This window comes from Rhyacophila brunnea, unplaced genomic scaffold (assembly GCF_057557595.1).
Source record: "Rhyacophila brunnea isolate RB1 unplaced genomic scaffold, BYU_Rbru_1.0 scaffold_13, whole genome shotgun sequence".
Classification (NCBI taxonomy): domain Eukaryota; kingdom Metazoa; phylum Arthropoda; class Insecta; order Trichoptera; family Rhyacophilidae; genus Rhyacophila; species Rhyacophila brunnea.
Window position 1 is genome coordinate 3,503,790 of NW_028232785.1, and position 23,303 is coordinate 3,527,092.

The 23,303-nt window shown below is 34.7% G+C and overlaps 1 protein-coding gene and 1 long non-coding RNA gene across 2 annotated transcripts; both read right to left on the bottom strand.

Moving 5' to 3' along the window:
• Window positions 1–751: 751 nt before the first annotated feature.
• Window positions 752–3,467, bottom strand: LOC147076171 (uncharacterized). Its single transcript, XR_015069612.1, has 3 exons — window positions 3,372–3,467; window positions 3,000–3,104; window positions 752–1,552 (listed from the first exon to the last, which is right to left on the bottom strand). It is a non-coding gene; the product is annotated as an uncharacterized LOC147076171 (long non-coding RNA).
• Window positions 3,468–3,471: 4 nt separating this feature from the next.
• Window positions 3,472–13,276, bottom strand: LOC147076172 (uncharacterized). The gene is made up of 5 exons (XM_085940292.1): window positions 13,095–13,276; window positions 12,067–12,219; window positions 5,177–5,305; window positions 3,551–3,692; window positions 3,472–3,500 (listed from the first exon to the last, which is right to left on the bottom strand). Exons 1-5 carry the CDS (start codon window positions 13,236–13,238, stop codon window positions 3,472–3,474), a joined length of 597 nt encoding a protein of 198 aa, XP_085796418.1. The 5' UTR covers window positions 13,239–13,276.
• Between the last annotated feature and the right edge of the window lie 10,027 nt (window positions 13,277–23,303).

Consider the following 23,303-nt stretch of genomic DNA (forward strand, 5'->3'; position numbering starts at 1 on the left):
TTGTGTTGGTACGAAATTGTTAACATATTGCATATTAACATTCAATATGATTTCAATGTATTATTACGAACGCGAGTCGTTTTGTGTTTTTTTAGTATACCAAAAGAGTAATTACATCGGCCACATTTGAATGGCTTTTCACCAGAATGAGTCATTTTGTATATTTTCAAGCACAAGAATGTATGCAAGAGTATTCACACTGGTCACATTTAAAAGGCTAATCACCAGAATGAGTCATTTTGTGTTTTTTCATTGCACCGGATCGTATACAAGAGTAATCACACTGGTCACAATTAAAAGGTTTTTCACCAGAATGAGTCATTTTGTGTATTTTCAACGTACTGGATGTTCTACAACAGTAATCACAATGGTCACAATTAAATGGCTTTTCACCAGAATGGGTCATTTTGTGTATTTTCATCGCAACGGATGTTCTACAACAGTAATCACAATGGTCACAATTAAATGGCTTTTCACTAGAATGGGTCATTTTGTGTATTTTCATCGCACAGGCTGTTCTACAACAGTAATCACAATGGTCACATTTAAATGGATTTTCACCAGAATGTCTCATTTTATGTAATTTCAACTTACTAGATGTTCTACAAGAGTATTCGCAATGGTCACAATTAAATGGCTTTTCACCAGAATGGGTCATTTTGTGTAGTTTCATATCACTAGATCTTATACAAGAGTATTTACACTGGTCACATTTAAATGGCTTATCATCAGAATGGGTCATTTTGTGTATTTTCATATCAACAGATCGTATACATGAATAATTACACTTGTCACATTTAAATGGCTTGTCACATTTAAATGGCTTATCACCAGAATGAGCCATTTTGTGTATTTTCATCGCAGCGGATTGTACACAAGAGTAATTACACTGGTCACATTTAAAAGGTTTTTCACCAGAATGAGTCATTATGTGTATTTTCATCGCACTGGATGTTCTACAACAGTAATCACAATGGTCACAATTAAATGGCTTTTCACCAAAATGGGTCATTTTGTGAATTTTCATCGCACGGGATGTTCTACAACAGTAGACACAACGGTCACAATTAAATGGCTTTTCACCAGAATGGATCATTTTGTGTATTTTCAACGTACCGGATGTTCTACAACAGTAATCACAATGGTTACATTTAAATGGCTTTTCACCAGAATGTGTCATTTTATGTAATTTCAACTTACTAGATGTTTTACAAGAGTATTCGCAATGGTCACAATTGAATGGCTTTTCAGCAGAATGAGTCATTTTGTGTATTGTCATTGCATCGGAATGTATACAAGAGAAATTACATTGATCACATTTAAATGGTTTTTCACCAGAATGAGTCATATTGTGCCTTTTCATCACACCGGATATTATACATGATAATTTCTGATGAGTGCCACTGACTATATTAGTAATCGTTTCATACACGCCCAATTCTTTTTTAATGTCTTGGTAGTCAATCTGTATTTCATCGTATGGCTCTTGTACTTCTCTCTCTGGCAATCCGAGACTACCGGAATAGGTCACGGCAGTGGTTGCAGAAATCAACTAAAAGAATGTTACGTATCGCATTAACTTAAAGGTATACGACATAGTTATAACAGAGAATAATATTTATAAAAAAAACCACACACCTTAAAAATACGTAGGAATCTTGAGACACAGGGATGTATCCGTAAGACCTAAAGATAGCACTTATGCGGAATCGGGCTGCATAATGTATTTATTCGACCTTATGGGGTTTTATAATAAAACATCACCCTCCCATTTATGTTTATCAAAGAATCCTAAACCTAGGTAAACATATTCGCGCTGACGATAATTATACACATTTATTAGTACCTAGCAGACTAGTACGTTTTCCTTACTAGGTATATCATTTAAAATTTATAAAAATTATTGTGTAGATAATTAGTTTACTGCTGTGCATTCTAAATAAGAGCAGATGGGCTGAGGATTCTATGTTTGCTTTAGGGTTTTGCATCAGCGACATACGCTTTGTTAAAACCAATTTCTACAAATTAGTATCCGATTTATCAATGGGTGAAACTTTTAAAGGGTTTCGGGAAAAAACAATGAGTTTTTTGGTTTAAAAAAATATATTTTTGAGGCACATTCTACTATCGGTTTAGGTATGCTATACCCAAAGAGCGGTGTTCTTCTATTACAGGTTGTTTCCAAGCCTGTAGTGAACAAATTCCATATAACCAGCGAGCTTGAGGGGAAAGTGAAGACCTATGAAGCAAATGTACCTAGCCACCCGGTGGATACACTGTCAAGGACACTCGATAGAAATGAATTGGGTTTTAATGAAAATAGTATTCACCTTATATTGTTTTCATAATTCAATAGTTCAAGATCTGCGCGATAAATAACAGTTGGACATAGGCACGCATTAGTTATCTCGCACCCAATATTACCCAGTTGTGGGATCTTTTTTATCATTAAGCTCCGAAGTCTCAATTGAGTCTTATTCAGCTTTATAACATACACTATTAATACATATTATTACAATAATTACTCATACAATTATTACAATACAAATTTACAGGAGAAGAAAAAAGAACAAAAACAGTTTAAACTTGTAGGCCACACTCACTCAGAAACATTTGGACACACTGAAACGCCTTGATATTCGGCCGAGCCAAAAATATCGTGAGATCCAGTGGCAATTGGTACTTTCGTTAACTTACATTTTTAAGAACCCGCTGTCTCTAAATACGTTATATTTTCACTTTTAGTTATACGCATATACTTAAAAAACCTACCCGTAAATACATAGTTATATACGATTAATGTAGATTGCTTTAAATGAAAAGAGTGGATTGTATACTTGGTTTTCTGGATTGCATTCAGAATAAGAGCAACTAGGTTGAGGATTCTCATAATTGCTTTGGTGTACATTCTCTAGAACAATCTCACTTTTCAAGTCAACCCGCTCGTATATCAGTACGTACATGAATTGTTCAAGTTTCTTAGAATATTGTAAACCTACCTCATCTACTGGTTTGCATGCCGAATAAAAGCAACCAGATTTTGGATCTTCATGAATGCTTTGGTTTCTAGTGACGTCAACATACTGCTCTTTAAAATCAACTCCCTGCAAATAAATATCAGATTGTTAAGTGGCGTTCATAAATAAAACAACATTAAAGGTTAGTGCTTGGCAACCTAGATGTAACTCCCTACCCTTAGCATCCATCATTCATCATGCATCATCATCATTACCATCACAATCATTCCACTAATTAATTACAGTCCACTATGTAAAACGCGACCATATATATTTCATACAATTCCGAGGTGTTTAAATTAACGAATATAAAGTAAGTAAAGGTAGCAATAACACAATGGAAATGGAACATACCTGTGAATAGTTATTGAAAATTGACGAAATCGAGCGTTCACCAAACTCTTGGAAGGCTTGTGCTCGAAGGAGGGTCACTTCATCATAAGTCAGAGATACGTCATGCATACACTTGTGGTAGGTCAGAATCTTTTTTGAAGAGAAAAATGCACAACACACGTTGCATACAAAATTATTGCGATAAAAGGAATCTCTTGTCAATTTTAAACATATTTCTTTATCGGGAGAATGCACTATTTCCTGCTTAATGTCATGTTCGTGTATTGTAATTGCATTGTACGGCTTTGCGGCTTGTATATTAGGAATTTCGTGGGCTCCGGGCTGAAAAAATGAAGAGAATGTTCCTTAAATTATTTTATTATTAATATTCTACATTTTAATAGTAACACATCCTACCGACGAGCCTACCTATCTTGAATGATCAACTTAGCTTTCCTAATAGCCCATTGCTATATCCTATAATACTATGGTTTATTTACGATATACGACCATTATGTATGTAGGTGTGTGGATACAGGTATGGATACGTGTGTTTACAAATATATATAAGGTAGGTTTATTTTTTGATTTGTAATAGATCAAAAATATTATTATAAAAAAGTAAGTATCATGTAAGAATATTATTGAAAATTAATTGTTAAGCCGATAACTTTTAATTTAAAGACTTATATGATAGATATATTAACTCGATAGTTAACTCCATTAATTCCCAATACGTTACCATTGTTCCCAAAATAGACGATTTTATACCACTTGACTGCAGTATTTTTATTGTTTATAATTACTAATGATCTATTATTAGGTTTTGACAATTTATTAGTCATTTTATCGATATATAATTGCGCTACCTATAATATAAGTCGGCCATCGTTGGGTGCTATGGAGCAGTGCTTTTAAATGTGCAGCATTTAAAATAAAAATGTATCCGACAATTAAATTTGTGTCCTCGTAGACAACGTGCTGTAGCAGGTTAGAATTTTATGATACTCATCTCATGTTGATATTCAGTCAATGTGTTGCTGTTTTAGAGACAAGTGTGGTATTGAATTAATTTTAGATACTGGCAAAAATGATTATTTGTCGGAAATTGCGATGCATGTGCGGGCCTTTGTTTCACCTGTAGTCACTGCATGAAGAAACATGCAAGGAGTGAAAGTAGTACTGAATGTCGCATGGATAACAACTTAGACGTAGGTAGGTACATCCAGTGTACACGGGATTCAGAATGGCCGGAACCATGGCAGTATAAAACCATAGCAACCACAAAGTTTACGTAGTACCTACAAAACATACAACACTGTCAAGTGGTTCGTTTTGTTTTTATTAATAAAACATCGGCTTTCATTTATTCACTTTGAAGAATCGGAACGGTTGGTTGTTTTTCATCTGAGCACTTTACCAAATGGCGTTGAATTGTTTAAAGTGCATTTTTCGACAATGGATCCATTTAAAGTAGGTAGCACTCTCTCACAACTTATTTTATCACTCCTCCTTTGCTATCTGAATATTTTACGCAGTAGGCACCTATTGTTAAAGAACCTACTTCAATAATAGGTGTGTTTTACGAATAGTACTTATACTTAATAGGTATTGATATTATATTCCTCTTAATTGCAGAAAAAACAAGGAAAATCTAAAAATTATTGAGCAGGTGCCTATGCAAATTGTTTTATTATTTCTATGGTACCTACTGGTGACAGCTAAAAATATCAAAATATTCGAATGTTTTACAGTTCATTCCGTCACTATAATCATTCCACCCCATCACACGATCAGTACTTATTACTTAAAATAAAAGTACTTACCCGATTCACTTGTTCCGAATAAGAACCCTGTTGCGGATCTTCATAAATGTCTTCAATAAGCTCAGTCTTGATGTCAATTAGCTGAGAATCTGTCTTCAATGATATTATTGTTGGGTCTGAAACAATATGCTGAAAAACAAAACATTATGTTACAAAATCAAGAATATTTTTAAGAAGACCGACAATACGCGTGAATCTCGACCACACAAGTGAGGACACACACTCAGCTCTTACACTCTGCAATGAGGACATGTGGGTCTATTCAATACTTATCGACAGCTAGAGTGATAAAGTGAAAAATATTATCAAACTTAGGGTAGGTAGGTTTGCAACAATTACAACCAACGTATTGTAATTGTTACAATAAGTGCTATACTTTGATACAAACCGACCCTAAGTTTGATAATATTTATCACTTTATCGGTCGATAAGTATAGAATAGACCCAATGGTGAGTATATCGTTATCTATCGCCAAACTTCAATAAAAACGAGTATTTTAAAATATAATGACAACAAGCATATTTCAAACAATACTAATCTACGATAATCTCCTATATATTATTATCCTAAGAGATTTTGGAAAATACACCAACAGCTCATTTAAGCGACATTTTATTGTTATTTTTTCCAGAAACGTGACGTTTATAACCGATATTTTCTCATATAGCGTATACAATTCGCCATACTTCTTTCAACGCACAACAGAATGACGTCTTCGTCGCTTAAGACCTTCTAATCCTTTATTTGACAAACGAATTCGATTATTTTTATTCAAATATCGTAATGTAGGCATTGGCGCACTTTTTTCCGGTGAAAAAACCATAATCCTGGTACAATTCACTACGTATAATATCTTTTGACAGGAGCGTGAGCCAATGTCCGCCATTTCATAGATAACATGATATTCCAAATTTGATTTTTTTAAATATTTCTTTGTGGCTGTTACGCACTATTTTTTTTTATTGAATAATTACCTAGGCTACTAATTTCCATAGATCACAATATAGGCATATTAAACTAACAAAGTTGCCATTGCAAACAATGAAAGAAATTAATACGAATTGTTATAGTTATCAAAATGAGTCATATTGTATAATATCTACCTATTTTTATCGTCCCTATCATCATCAATCTTGACCTATCCACTGCTAGATGAAGGCCTCCTCAGCCTTATTCGACTCCTTACTTACACATGAATTGTTATATTTATCAAAATCAGTGATATTATATTATTATCTACCTATATATATATAATTCCATTATTATCACGAGCCTCAATAAATCCACTGCTGGATGAATGCCTCTCTACGTTAATTGTATTATTGACAGTATTGAATTTCTTATGTTATTTATCTACATATTCATATCGTCATCATAATCATCATCATCATCAACCAGGATCAATCCACTGCTGGATGAAGAGTTCCGCAACCTGATTCTACTACTATTGGTTTAACGAATTTGTGATATTATACATATTTCTATCCATCTTATCATCATCGACTTGAACCAATCCACTGCTGGATAATGGCCTCCCTAGCCCGAATCTACTTTTTTCTGTCATATGAATTGCTGTATTTATCAAAATCGGTGATACTATATTTATCTACATATTCATATTGTCATCATCATCATCATCAACAACCAGGATCAATCCTCTGCTTAATAAAGACATCCATAGACTTATTCTACTCCTCGTAGGTGTTCTCGTATGTATGAATTTCTGTAGTTATCAAAATCGGTTATATTATATTTATCTACTTATTCATATCGTCCTCATCATCATCACATCGATCTGAACCAATACACTGCTTAATCAAGACCTCCCTAGCCTGATTTTACTCCGTTATGTCATATGAATCCCTGTATTTATAAAAATCGGTGATATTATATATTTTATCTGCATATTTATATCATCATCATCATCATCAACCAGGATTAATCCACTGCTTAATAAAGACCTCCCTAGCCTGATTCTACTCCTTTCTGTCATATGAATTTCTGTATTTATCAAAATCGGTGATATAATATTTATCTACATATTCATATCGTCATTATTATCATCATCATCATCGACCTGAACCAATCCACTGCTTATTAAAGACCTCCCTAGCCTGATTCTACTTTTTTATGTCAAATGAATTTCTGTATTTATCAAAATCAATGATATCATATTTATTTACATATTCATATAGTCATCATCATCATCATCGACCTGAACCAATCCACTGCTTAATAAAGACCTCCTTAACCTGATTCTACTCCATTCTGTGATATGAATTTCTGAATTTATCAAAATCGGTGATATTACATTTATCTACATATTCATATCGTCATCATCATCAACCAGGATCAATCCACTGCTGGATGAAGGGTTCCGCAACCTGATTCTACTACTATATTATACCTATTTCTATCGTATTTATCATCATTGACCTGAACCCATCTACTGCTGGATAATGGCCTCCCAAGCCTGATTCTACTCCTTTCTGTCATTTGAATTGCTGTATTTATCAAAATCGGTAATATTATATTACATCTATTTATATTTCCATTATCATTATGAGCCTGAATCAATCCACCGGTGGATGAAGGCCTCTCTAAGTTGTTTGAATTTCTGTCGGTCATATTATGAATTGCTATATTTATCAAAATTGCTGATATTATATTTACCCATTCATAATATCGTCATTATCATCATCAATCAAGATTAATTCACTGCTGGATGAAGGTTATCCCAACCTAATTCTACTCTTCTTGGTCATATAAACTGCAATATTTTTTTAAATTTGTGATTTTATATACCTACCCATTTATATCGTCACTATCGTCATCAACCTGTATCAATCCACTGCTGTATGAAGGCCTCTTTAAGCTGATTCCACATCTTTAGGTCTTATAAATTCCAATTTTTATCAGATATAATATGTATTGCTTCATTATTTATCAACATTTGTCTCGATATGAATGTCCCGCACCGGGAAACTATATTGTTTAAGGTTAATTTTTAAATCAAAATATGATTTTAAAAATATTATTTTACGGCTCCGAGCATTTATTTTTTATAGACAATGAAACAAAATAATGTTTAAATTTATTTTTTATGCTGCTAACCTTTTTCTATTATGTAAATGGGACCCGAAAGAGATTAATATTCGCGTTATATTGGATCGCTATTTATGATAATCACGATTGAACACATTTCAGAAATTTTCCATGATTTTACATGTACGTGACGTTTATATCCGATATTTTCTTACACACCGTATACGATCGCCATATTTATTGTTCAAGCTTGACAGATTGACGTCTTCGTCGCTTATGACCTTCTAATCTTTTATTTGACAAACGAATTCGATTATTTTTATTCAAATATCGTAATGTAGGCATTGGCGCACTTTTTTCCGGTGAAAAAATCATAATTTTGGTACAATTCACTACGTAAATAAAATTTTGACAGGCGCGTGCGCCACTGTCGGCCATTTCATAGAGAACGTGATACTCCAAATTTGATTTTTTAAAATACTTCTTTGTGGCTGTTCACCCACTATTTTTGTTATTGAATAATTATCTAGGCTACTAATTTCGATACTAACAAAGTTGCCATTGCAAACAATGAAAGAAATTAATACGAATTGTTATAGTTATCAAAATGTGTGATATTGTATAATATCTACCTATTTTTTAAGTCCCTATTATCATCAATCTTGACCTATCCACTGCTGGACGAAGGCCTCCTCAGCCTTATTCTACTCCTTACTTACACATGAATTGTTATATTTATCAAAATCAGTGATATAATATTATTATCTACCTATCTATATATAATGCCATTATTATCACGAGCCTCAAAAAATCCACTGCTGGATGAAGGCCTCTCTACGTTGATTGTATTCTTGACAGTATTGAATTTCTAATGTTATTTATCTACATATTCATATCGTCATCATCATCATCAATCCACTGCTGGATGACTATTCCTTTCTGTCATTTGAATTGCTGTATTTATCAAAATCAGTGATTTTATATTTATTTACATATTTATATAGTCATTATCATCAACCAGGATCAATCTACTGCTGGATGAAGGGTTTCACAACCTGATCTACTACTAGCGGTAAACAAATTTGTGATATTATACCTATTTATATTATCCTCATCATCATCGACCTGAACAATTCCACTGCTGGATAAAGGCCTCCCTAGCTTGATTATATTCATTTCTGTCATTTGAATTGCTGTATTTATCAAAATCTGTGATATTATATTTATCTACATATTTATATAGTCATTATCATCAACCAGGATCAATCCACTGCTGGATGAAGGGTTCCACAACCTGATTCTACTACTAGCGGTTAAACAAATTTGTGATATTATACCTATTTCTATCATTCTCATCATCATCGACCTAAACCAATCCACTGCTGAATAAAGGCCTCCCTAGCCTGATTCTACTCCTTTCTGTCATTTGAATTGCTGTATTTATCAAAATCAGTGATATTATATTTATCTACATATTCATATCGTCATCATCATCATCATCATCAAACAGGATCAATCCACTGCTGGATAAAGGTTATCCCAACCTAATTCTACTCTACTTGGTCATATAAATTGCTATATTTTTTTTTATTTGTGATTTTATATACCTACCTATGTGTTTAAAATACCCAAAATAAATTTTGTTTTGATATGAATGTCCCGCACCGGAAGACTATGTTATTTAAGGTTAAATTTTAATTCAAAATTTGATTTTTTAAATATTATTCAACGGCTGCAAGCATTTATTATTTATATACTGCTAACCTTTTATTATCTAAATGGGTCCCGTGGCAGATTAATATTCATGTTATATTGGATCACCATTTATAATAAATCACATACATTGCTTTATATTCGAATTTATGAGATGTATAATTATTTATCATTATTAAATGCACGTGTTTTAACGAAACATTTATATAACTACACATATTTTATTCTATTAAAATGTCAGTGGTCGCAATCGGCTATTGCAAGCTGTTCTACTTGGCCTATCAGCCTGAGGTGGTGTCGGACGATATTGTGAAGGCCAGACTCCAGAATAGACTACGAATATGACCCCAAATTTATATTGATAGTGACGACTTGAAAATCGTAAAACTGACAAATCAGCAAAATGTCAAACTGTCTTGAGGTGAATGAAAATCAATTCCGAAGGGAAAACTCTATGCATACTTCACAATTAAATTAAAATCCAACACCGCCAAGCCGTCTGCGAGACCTAGCGAGACAGACTGGCTAGAACCAGCAGGCTCAGCTAGTGTTTGAATAATTGTCAATGTCAATTCATACCTATTATAAATTAATTTTAAATAAAACAAAATAATATTTCGAATATAATTATGGAGAAGTCATAAGGACACCTCTTAGTGGAGGAGACAGGTCTATACTCAATCATGTCGACCAATTCAATTGCCATATTGTATTCGCCCTATAATAAGAATACGTAATGTTAATTCAAAGCGAACGTACCAACGTTACCTTATCTTACTAAAACGGTAAACTATCGCTGGCGTCTCATTTACAGTCATTATACCTAATCGTTGAAAGTGTAAAATAGTTTCATTCTACGGCTTGTGATAAATTCCTAATTCGATTTCCAAAATATCTACATAAGTAATTCTTTCGGAAATATACTGTATTCCTGTTTACATAAATGTTTATAGTTGGCGTTCACTGGAAAATGTTTACAACGAGAGAGAAAAAAAAAACCTTAAAAAAACTAACCTCGGCAGCGTGGCAGGGATCATCAGCGTACTCTTGTTCGAAGTCACCTGCTTCACGTTTAACGTCCATTTTATGTTATTAATACTTTCGACCGAAGGTACTTGGAATTTGTATTTAAGTTCTAGAACCATTAGAAGTCCATTTTATGATTTGAAAGCGTTCGTTTTCAAAGATTATCGAGTCACTAATGAAGTGTAAGCGATATTGACTCCGGTATTTGACTTCCGTGATAGCAGACAATGATTTTATGTGCAATAGACAAAGGAGAACAATTTATAGTATTGCCACATTATAACATTATGTATTAATTTGATATGATGCTTTTATAGTAAAATAAATAATATAATACCTATTATGCATCCTATCAATCATTATAATTCATTATAAAGTTAAAAAAATAATGATACATCTGATGTCTGGTCAAATGTGAGGTAAGTATAAATAAAACGAAACCAAAGGCAATTTATAAATCGATTATGGCTCAAATAGACTATGACAATCGGCCATATATATGACGAAAAACCCATTTCTTATGTTGGCGTCAAGTGTCACAGAGTGTAAATACGATGTCATAGACTGTCATATATGTGGGATCACTCGTTTGAGATATGCGTGTGCAAAGAGATATGCTCAGGCTGTGTATCTTAAGATGGCGCTGATACTGTTCACAATATTATGTATGGATGAAATATCGCATGTTATTTTTAAGTACGCACAAGTAGGTATAAACTGTTAAAATTCATTGAAATTAGATCATTCAAAATATTCTGCGGAATGACAAACCCACAGATTTACTTTGTCGCCATGCCAGCATGTGACGTGAGCATAATGTCATCGCAGCATTATTCTGCTACCTACAAACAATAATGTTATGACAAATGTACTTTCTAAAAGAATGGGTCGATTGGTCATTATCAGTGACAGACATCACATTCAAATACTGTAGGTCAATGCACCCACTCACACTAAACCAGATAAATAAGAAAGTGAAATAGTTGTACGAAGCGTGTGTAACCGAGAAGAGGATAATAATAAATAATACCTTTTGAAATTTAGCCACAAAGCTGTGATAGGATACATAGCCAATGGAAGAAAATATCGCATATTATACAATTACCTGCTGTACTGGTTCGTTATTTGAATGCGAACATCCAGGTGTTGGATCTTCATCATGGAATGGGTGTTTTGCGTCTGCCCCGAACTCGCGTTTAACGTCAACCAGCTGGAGGTCAATCTCGGGATTAATTTCAGCGAGACGCGTTGCCGGGTTCTGAAAGAAATGTTAGGTATACAATTTGGTAATCATATATAAAAACAATTTTGAGCTCGCGTACCTATTTTATAACAATACTTACTTACTTATATAATTGAGGTAGGTAGCTGTCTAAATGTATGTCAAAAGATTTTTGAAAGAGAGTTTGACATCCTCGTATGTTCTTAAATGTAAACAGCTGCTACGTACCCACTACCATGATCGATCTCGACATTGAATAACCGCCAAAGAGAAAATTGCATCGGAAGCCAATAGGCATGTGAATAATAAAATTACATATTGGATACGATAATTGCCAGTATACAATCCACCTCGATGTGATTTCTATTGTGCATTGCAATTAGGGTGAATTTTTTTAACGCTGTCAAATTATATACGTCCTTGTGGTTTTAATATACCATGCGAGCGCTGAGGAGGAATAAGAGTACATTATGTAGATTAGGTAATAATGTTCTCAGAGCGAACGAAACCGGTCGTTAAACAATTATGTGGACTAACATTGTTTTAGCTCTAATAACAAGAAAATTTTTGCAATTTAATTCAAAATGAAAATTCCAATATAATAAGTACCTTATCTAAATCAATCGCGCCTATCATCGCTGGCGACTCATTTACAGTAATTATAATCGGTGAGTGTTAAAGAGTTTCCTTCCACGGCCGTTGACGAATTACCAATTCGATTTCCAAAATGACCACATATTTCTTTCGGAAACACACTTTCTTCCTGCTTTCTTATATCGTTGGTGTAATTTAGTTGACTCACTCTAAGAATCAACTGTTTAACAATATTACAACATAATTTCTTACACAAATATTGGTATCGATTAATTTATCAAGTATGTTTTTATAATACATAACCTTTGAAAACTAACCTCAACAACGTGGCCGGGATCATCAGCATATTCTTGTTTGATGCAAATATTTGACTGTGGGTTATTTCCATGTAAAGCCACATCGAACGAATGTTGCTCATCTGCATCAGGTTCGAAGTCAACTGCTTCGCGTTTAACGTCCATTTTACGCAATGAAAGCGTCCGTTCTCAAAAAGAATCGTGTCACACCTAACACGCTTTTGCAAATCTGTCAAACAAGCAGTGCTGCCAAGTCAAAATTTTTAATTTCAGTAAAATATGAAAAAAAAATTCAGTAGATTCGACAAAATATCAGTAGATTTCTGCCGCGGGCCGCGGCTTGTTTTTTTTAGGAGAAATATTTCGCCGTGGACAGAAATATCAGTAGATTTCATAAAATATCAGTAGATTCAGTATATTGCCAAAAATATCAGTAGACATGGCAACACTGCAAACAAGTTCATGGTCGCTGTGACAATAGACAATAAACTAAGATAATATAGGGACGTCAAAACTCCATCGTTACTTTTTGACTGGTACTTCAATACTTCGGTATCGATCCTTTTCTTCCATTACGGCACGTGTCGATAGTTTATTTGGTCAGTATCGCATTATTGGTTAACTTTTCCCTATTTGAAATATTTAATGCAGGCGCTCCATTGCCGAGCCAAAAGTCCGAGGATTTAAATATATATTAGTCCCCATTGCACGCTAGACAGACGATCTACAAACTACGGACTTATTTATCGCGTGGAGTAGATAGGTAACCAAATCTGTGGTTATTAAAACGGGATTGAGAAATTATATAAAATACTTACATTCACTTGTCTTCACCGACACTATTGTCTTGATACCGCGAACTTCAACTAGATCAAATAAAATTATTGTACTTAACCAAAACCAACATAATCTCCAATGAAAAAAAAACTTTGATGGCTACTCTGCTATTGACATTAATAATATAATATTGTCAGCTTAAAAATATATAGTTATGTATGATGAAGACGTATAAATTTAATGAAGAGTCCAGAAATAAAACCTAATAATTAATTCCTTTTACACAAATTGAATGTATTGTGTAAACCGTTCACGTGCCAGGTAAATTTTTGTACGTGCCACCTCTGGCACGTATGATATGTGTACGTCAACCCTGTTATAGATAGGTATGTGCTACCCACCTACCTTGTAATATCGTATCAAAATTAAACAGCTACGAAGGCCGCTCGGCGTGTCGTAGGTCAGGTTCGAAACCTGGGTCTGGCAAGTACATATACGTCATAATATTGTTTTCAATAATATTTGTGTGGACCTAATAGGTTTTTTTTTAAGATTTATTAATAACCATTTCCTTGCTTTTTCGTACAAGGTGGTTGTTAGTAATTTTTGAACGATCACAAATAACCAGGCTTTGAGAAAAACACATAAATATTGTGTGTCCTGACCGGGAATCGAACCCAGGAACTCTAGGGTGGAAGGCAAGCGCCTTACGCATTGCACCACGAGAGCCGCCTGCACCGCGATTTCCTAACTCTCGTCTCGTGTGGCACCAGACGAGATGACGTAATTGTGTCGTCACGCTCGAGGCATGCCGACCGCGCACAGAATAACCATAGAAAATATTATTACGATACACCTATATGTGTATGGTGACAATGAATAGCGCCGCTGTCGGAGTAGCGTAATATTCTCGAGTGCTATTATCACTCCGGTAGTACGTCATAATGATGTCATATGACGTCATCTCGACCGGGAAGCTTGCACTCGCAAGTTCTAACATAGAGCCCCAAGGTTGAGCAAAATAGCTGATATCCATTTTCTCAAACGTCAAGACAGAAGACAATACCTAATAATATTATGATCTCATTAGGATCGGACATGGTCGGATAAAAACTATATAAGTATGAAAACAATTATTAGGTACGTACCAACAACATCTAATAATTAATATTGTTTAATGAAATATGTTTTTTGATACGACTCATCAGGATGTATCTTATTAAACTTTTTTTAAATGTAAATATTATTAATAAAGGTGGAGTCTGCCTATTGTTTTTAATAATAATTCCCGAACCGGGGCGCTATTTTAGGGTTATACAGGAGTCGAAGCGAAATAATAAATGTACCCTGGATTCATTAAATTTTATATTACACACTATTTAATCTACCTCACACTCGAAGACAAAATGTCCAGTCAAATGCTTCATAATATTTTGCACTTTATAATAGAATTGATAGGGTGCATATTAATTAGTATAACAATATTATTTAATGCATCAGCTATTAAAATAATACGTCATGTAATGTGGCAATAATATTTTAATGTTCTATATTTTGTGTATGGCACAAGCAATCATTGTCTACTATCACGGCTGCCAGATACCGTCTTGTGAGTCAGTATCGCTTACAGTTCATTAGTGTCACTGGATAATCGTTGAGACCAAACGTTTCCAAAACGTAAAATGGACGTTAAACGTGAAACGGGTCACTTCGGGCCTGATTCAGATGAGCAACGTCGGCTCGATGTGTCCTTAGAAGGAAATAACCGAGAGTTAAATACTTGCATCAAACAAGAGTATGCTGATGATCCCTGCCACGCTGACGAGGTTAGTTTTTCAATTGTTATTTATTATTTTTCTTTCTTTCTTCGGATAAACATTCTCCAGAGAATCAACAAATATTAATGCCATAATTTTACCAATTGTTGTTTTAGCTGTAATTTTGTATTTCTTCATATCAGTTGACAGCTAAAACCGTTGAATTGTTGTACGCTCCAGCGACTTCTATGATCACGCGGTAATGAACGCGCGATATGCCTTTAGACGCTCAATCCCGGCGCGCAAAACGTTGGGCTATCGCGCAGGATATAGTTGAGATGTAAATTATTGTAGCAGCAGACATCTGACGTGTACGCCCCTGAGCATGCGGTAAAGAACGCGCGTGTAAAGGCCGCTATTGTCAGTCTTGTTAAAAAATATTATTGATTTTATAACATAATGTTTTGTTTTTCAGCATATTGTTTCAGACCCGACAATAATTACTTTGAAGACAGATACTCATTTAATTGATATCAAGACTGAGCTTATTGAAGACACGATCCTCCCATTAAATTATGAAGATCCGCAACAGGGTTGTTCTTATTCGGAACAAATGAATAAAGTAAGTACTTTTATTCATATTAATACTGATCGTGTGAAGGGGTGGAATGATTTGGTGACGGAATGAAGTCACCAGTAACTAACTCTAACTACCTATACTATTTGACAGCGTTAAAACAATTCACCTTACTTAGGTACCTATAATGCCAATAGAACTCACACTGAGGTGGATTGTGTACTGGTAATTATTAGATAATACGTAGCAGACTAAACGTATCCAATATTATGTCATTTTATTATTCACATGCCTAATAATATCTTATAGAACTCACGTGTGTGTTGTGTAGTCCTCCTTCGGTCATTTTTTTATGTTTGGAGAGTGAGGGACATCATAACGGGCACAATTAGTTATATTGATAACACAGATTTTCAATTTGAAACCACCGCACAGAGCTGGATTTATTTACACTGAAGCATAGACAAGCATTGGTAATAATACATAAGGATAAACATTGATTTTTAAAACGGTTTGCCAAAAACTTTCACTTCGCACGACGCTGGCATTTTTAAGGTGAGCTTATTATTGTCACATTTCACAGTATTCACTTGTTGTTTCACTGGACATCTTTTATTTATTATGATCTTGCGTGGTAGGGGTTATACAAATATTTGTTAACACGGGAATTCTAGACTGAAACAAGTTTTGAGCGTCCGCCGTGCCGTGGGCGGACGAGAGGTCGTATATCTCGTCTTCGATGTCGTATCGATACTTACTTTCAAATTTCTGAAAATCCTAAGGGCAAGGGGTACTTTCACGCTCGGAAGTGCGTGAGGGGAAACTTACAAATTTTTGAAACTCTGAACGGTAAATTCGGCCGAAGCATTCAAATTTGAATGCATTTTGTAAGAAAGGCGTCCAGGTACGTAGCCCTGTGTGAAGGAACGCTGTCCAAATGCGTGTTCGTTTGCGTAATATTTATTTAGTGATATTTATCAGGTACCTATATGTTTATGTTGTTTTTAAATTTGTGGTTAGGTTGCTGATTTTGAATTTGAAACGTTCTTTGAGGGGGGATGGTATATTTGGACACTACCTATTCGCTTCCCAGGCAATTTTCGAACATACAGGTACATACGTAGCGAATGTTTGCAGAAAATTTCGAACAATTGGTCCGTCAAACGGTCAGACATCAATTCATAGTTGTGAGGCTATAACTTCCTTTAATATAAACTCCAGGCGGGGCTTATTATTAATTATTATGCCCATTCAAAAATTAATTATTATGTCACTTCACTTTCCTAATTCAAAATGCATAGTAAAACGAATATAATATCTTGTCAGTCTCGTGCTACCAATTTAATCTCAAAGAATCCGCATTTAACGTCATGGTTGTCTATCTTTAGTGCGAATTTCGACTACAGCACCTTTATGGTGAATTTACAAATGGTGTTCGAGGAAATTTAACAATGTACAGGCACTAGAGAATAAAAAAATGCAATGTAATATGCTTATTTTAACGCATGAGGTTAAAACATCAAAAAAACGAAATATTCTATCGATTAACCTACTGACCCGATTGTATAACGTGAATAAATGAAAGTTGATTTGTTTTATAGTCAAAACAAAACGAACTGCTTGACTTCCGTCAAATGTCCTCAGTGTATACACGTTTTACTTGCTGTGGTTATTATTAGTTGTCATTTATCTTATCATTACCGATGTAATGATGTAAGGGTTCACGCTGTTTCCATTTGCTTTATTTTAAAGTTTCGTTAATAATCATTCTTTTTCAGAACTCTTTAAAAGAATAATTACTGTCCACTACAAAATTGAATACTTATTTTCAGGGAGTAGATTTAAATGCTGACAATGTTGAAGACACGATAAACCAGACCGTTCACGAGGATCCTCAGCCGAGTTGCTGTTATGCTAAATGCAAACCAGTAAATCAGGTATGTCCAACACAATACTCTATAAAACTTCAACAATTCGTGTATATGCTGTCATAGTGTATGATTTTAACGTACGCAGCATTTACTGTGAAGATAATAATTGGTGATATTTTTTCAAATTTATTAAGAAAGTGTTAGTGTATAAATGAATAAAATACATGCTTTATATAAATAGTTTCATAGTATGTACTGATACCAAATATCACAATGTGTATTTACTTATTGGCGAGTGCACGTGGTGCTTGAAGATGCCGAAAGGCGAATCTAGGTCGCAAAAAACGACTCAAATGCAATTATACGAAACTTAAATTCATTCAAAGTCTACATTGTTAAAAGAAAAATTCATATAGGTATGATATTACCCACTAATCTGCTGCTCAAAGATATAGAGGTCGTCAACGAATATGTTTAATTTGGATTAAACAATTCTGATAGAAATGAATTCCAGACTTGCGCATTAGGTATCCTCACAGTGTTAGGCATCAATTACATTGAGCTAGGTACTTTAAGAGCTGTTTGTTGGCGAATTTAAAAGCGGGCGATTCAGCTACTGTGATAATGATGATGACACACAAAACTTTTCACTCGCTGAGAAGACACAAGCCAGCGACTATTTTGACAAAACGTAGTTCGTTTTTTTACCGGGTGGTTGCTATTACGCTCTCCTGCGCAGATGCAGTAGGCCTACACGCTGGCATGTAGCGTGTAAAGTTGACCGGCTTTTATTTTTTCTCGGTATATTGTTTACAATCTGCTTGTTAGCTTGTTCAATGATGACACTTGGCGACTTTTCAGGCAGATTGTATATTCGCCAACAAACAGCTCGTAAAGTAGCTCAATGTAATTGACGCAATATGAGTGTATCTGTAGCTGGGTTCGCATTTCTTTTATATTTAAGCCACATGCGTACAAAATACATCATGAGCAAATCCTGTGGTTACATTTAGTAATCGTCTGAAATAATATATTTAAGGTTCATGCGTATTCAGTGGTTGTTATTTAATTGTTTTTTTTAAATACATTTTTTACTATTCACTTTGATATTCTTTTAGTTGATTCCTGCAACTTCTGCATTGACCGATACCGCTAGTGTCACATTGTCAAAGAAAATCTCAGAATTACAAGAGCCATACGATGAAATACAGATTGACGAACAAGAAATTAAGAGAGAACTCGGGAAATATTATGAACACAGTACTAATACAGACGCCGTCAATTACACTGTCAAATGTAATCAAATGCAATCTACAGTCACAGATCAAGAATTATTAGTAGCTTTTATAAAGATTGAAAAGAAACAGTTTCATAAGGAAAATTTTGTATGCAGTATTTGTTTTGATTTTTTTGCATCGCTATCTCTATTACGGCTTCACACAGCTTGTCAGAAAAAATTAAAACCGGAAAAGATGGTTAATTATAGCAGTCGATCTGATTCATTGAAACTACATGAAATGACTCGTACTGATGTAAGGCAATTTAAATGTGATCAATGTAATCATTCATGCAAGAGACGCGATTTCATGAAACGTCACAAAATGATCCATTCTGGTGAAAAGCCATTAAAATGTGATCAATGTGACTATTCGTGTATTTCATATTCGTCGATAAAAAGGCACAAAATGACTCATTCTGGTGAAAAGCTATCAAAATGTGATCAATGTGACTATTCGTGTATTTCATCCAGTGCGATGAAAAGGCACAAAAGGACTCATTCTGGTGAAAAGCCACATATATGTGATCAATGTGATTACTCCTGTATTACATCCTATTCGATGAAAAACCACAAAATGACTCATTCTGGCGAAAAGCCTTTTAAATGTGAACAATGTGATTACTCTTGTATACATTCTGGTGGTATGAAAAAACACATAATGACTCATTCTGGTGAAAAGCCATATATATGTGATCAATGTGATTACTCGTGTATTACATCCTGTACGATGAAAAACCACAAAATGACTCATTCTGGTGAAAAGCCATTTAAATGTGACCAATGTAATTACTGTTCTATAACATCTACTAATTTGAAATCACACAAAATGTCTCATTCTGGTGAAAGACCGTTTAAATAACACCAGTTTTTTACACAAACCTTTCAAATGTGATCAGTACTAATTACTCATGTATTAGATATGATATTACATAAAATGGTACATTATGGTGAATATCCTTTTAAATGTGACGAATGTCTTTCACGAATGTCACTTGTATGTGTATCACGTGGTTTAAAAACACATAAAAGGACTCATTCTGGTGAAAAGCCATTTAAATGACTGTAAACAATGTGATTACTCTTGCATACAATCTGGTGATACGAAAATATACAAAATTAAACATTCAGATAAAAAACATAAAAAATGTGATCACTGTAGTTACTCATGCATTAAATGTGATGCATGAATTTGCACAAAATCGTACACTGTTAAAAAGTCATTCAAATTTGACTAATGTAATTACTGCTCTGCAACATCAGGTAAGATTAAATTACATAAAATGTCTCATTCTGGTGGAAAGCCATTTAAATATGATCAATGTAATAACTCTTGTATGCGGTTTAGTTATATGAAAAACACAAAATTTCTCATTCTGTTGAAAACCATGCAAGTGTACCCAATGTAATTTCGCATCTATAAAATCTGATTCAAAGAAAGAACACAATGACTTATTCTGATGTAAAGTTATTTCGATATTGTCAAAGTGTTATTTATATTGTGCACGTTCGGAATATATGAAACAACACAAAATGACTCATTATGTTGAAACGCCAATTAGAAGTGATCAATGTAATACTCATTTACATCTGGTTTCATAAAATTAACACAAAATCACTCATTCTGGTGATAAGTTATTTAAATGTGTTTATAGCGAACTGAAAAAATAAAGAACGTTACTTTTTAATCAGTCGTCGATTCGTTCAATTGCGAATACGCGATAGCAGTTTATGTCAAAATTGTGTAAAAGAGAGTGGTCTCATTTTTCACCTAAAGGGTTTGTCAATTGCCTCATATGGAGTTAAAACAATCTATAGCAGGGGTTTCAACTATTTTTTACATAATATCTACTTTTTAAGAAATTAAAGACATGTATATATTTAATAAACCATTTCTTCCCACAAGATTTGAGAATGTAATATTCCATATAGTGAATAAACATACCTTGAAAACACCATTCAAATCACAAAAAGGTAGGTTGTCGATTTATAATTTAGTGTAAACCACTATGTACGATTACCAAATCAAAATTTGGAGCCCCTACCACGGTATGAATGGTAACCCCTGGACCAACGGGATTCGCCCGATGCGGTCATTTAGAAAGCGCGACGCAACGATGTCCACCCCCCAAAACCAAAGCACTCTAGACGACAGGTATCTGGCATGTTGCGTTAGCTCGAAAAATAAAGTACCCGCTGCATAAAAGATGTACGTACCCGAGTAACCATCTGACAACACCGGAATCAACAAAACCGACCTCGTCGCTCAAAAAACCACCCCAATCAACTTAATATAAATCTGTTTAACACTACGGCCATCCTCCCACGGCGCAACTTATGTCCGTCGGAACTGAAACTAAAATTCCAGCCAGTATCTAGCTAATGTATTTCAATGGCGGCTCGCTGACGGCGAGACTGGAATCTCTCAGCTTCAAAACGGTCGCGAAGAGATGCGGCATGCTAGTCGCGCGGTGTCTGAAGTTTCCAGTCACCGTAAAACAGTGGTACCAACATCATTAGATTTCGGTGAAAAATCATATTTTAAATCAAAATAACCGTATGTAAACGCTGCAGCGCGCGTGTTGTCAGTTTTTGTACAACACGGTTGATAGTTGAGTTTGACAGTTTGAGGTTATGTGATTATTATTTCAACTGGGTTTCAGTAGCGCCGTGTGCGAAGCATCACATTGGTCAGTTTATGAGTTCCTTCACAAACTAGTTCCATCAGATTTCAGTTGCGCCGTGGGAGGATGGCCTACGATGATCTGACTATCACAACCATACCGGCAACTTTATGAATAGTGTACTTTCACGCCGTAAGTCAAAAGACCGCGAAAACGATAACTCTGGCGCCACTCACGACCTCTAGCGGCAAACCACGAAAACACCCCCAAAATCTGCTATACTGACGACCTTCGCAGGACCCATAACACCTGAGCCGGAGACCGTAATGACCAAAAGAACCACAACACCGTGGGGGCAATACCCGAGAGGGCCCCCAAAAGACCGTCAGCCGACCTAAAGCCAATCCATAAACTTTGAATATAAAATCCGGCGACTTTCGACCCCAAGCGGCAAGTAGAGTCCCCACAGGCGTTGACCCAACCCCCCACTCCTATGACACACGCCAAGGAGGCATTAAATAAGGTTGCACGAGGAGGAGAAGGCTTCTTTTTCTCCCTGAAGACCTGGTCTCCCTCTGCACTACCGCCCGATGCCCCTAACTCAGCAACCCGCTCGCCAAAAACATTGAGTACCATTATCATCCACATCGTTATTTAATTAATCTTCATATTATTTCTATTTCAAATCATTCTCCAATTTCCTTGTTTTTTTTTTGTGTCAATCTATTAAGAATTTACAACTTTCAAATCATTGCCGTTGTATTCTGTATAACCCGCGATTCTTTTTAAAGTAATCTCTATAAAACGAACATTCTCTCATAGCTTTATTGAATATTATAATAGTGTTTTTCTCATGCAATATAACTGTAAAGTGTGTTGGTAATTATTTAATATTAATTTGTGTGTTTAAGAACAAGATTCCTTGTTAGTGTTACCTAGGATAAAGTCTAGTAATATTATCTCGATAATTTATATCATATAATTATTATCTCTGTTGTACTATATAGTTAATTTCTTTTTTTATCTTCCGTTTTGTATTTCGCGGCTTTGGTTCTCAAACCACCGCCATCTGCTGAAATCCCCTGGAGACTAGACGCGTCATTATTGGGTTTTTATTGTTTGTATCCATTTAAATAATATTTTTTTTCCTTTCTTTTTTATGTCTATTTCACGATGCGATCTAACACTATACCTTCATACACTGATATTTCAAAAATTAATAATATAAACATCTTATTTATTAATTATACTTCACCTGTACTTTTTCAAACTTTCTCGAACTATTGAAACCCCATTATGCTGTGCAATGAAGCAGTCTGATCTAGATGCTATCGCGCAATGGTCTATT

What these genes read in the sequence shown, in the direction of transcription:
- LOC147076172 (XM_085940292.1), bottom strand. Translation starts at nt 13,238, where the DNA reads ATGGACGTTAAACGCGAAGCAGTTGACTTCGAACCTGATGCAGATGAG. An exon ending in ATCCCGGCCACGTTGTTGAG is followed by an intron (nt 12,220 to 13,094) that starts GTTAGTTTTCAA and finishes CATTTCTTTCAG; the next exon opens with AACCCGGCAACGCGTCTCGC. An exon ending in GACAAGAGATTCCTTTTATC is followed by an intron (nt 3,501 to 3,550) that starts GCAATAATTTTG and finishes TCTTCAAAAAAG; the next exon opens with ATTCTGACCTACCACAAGTG.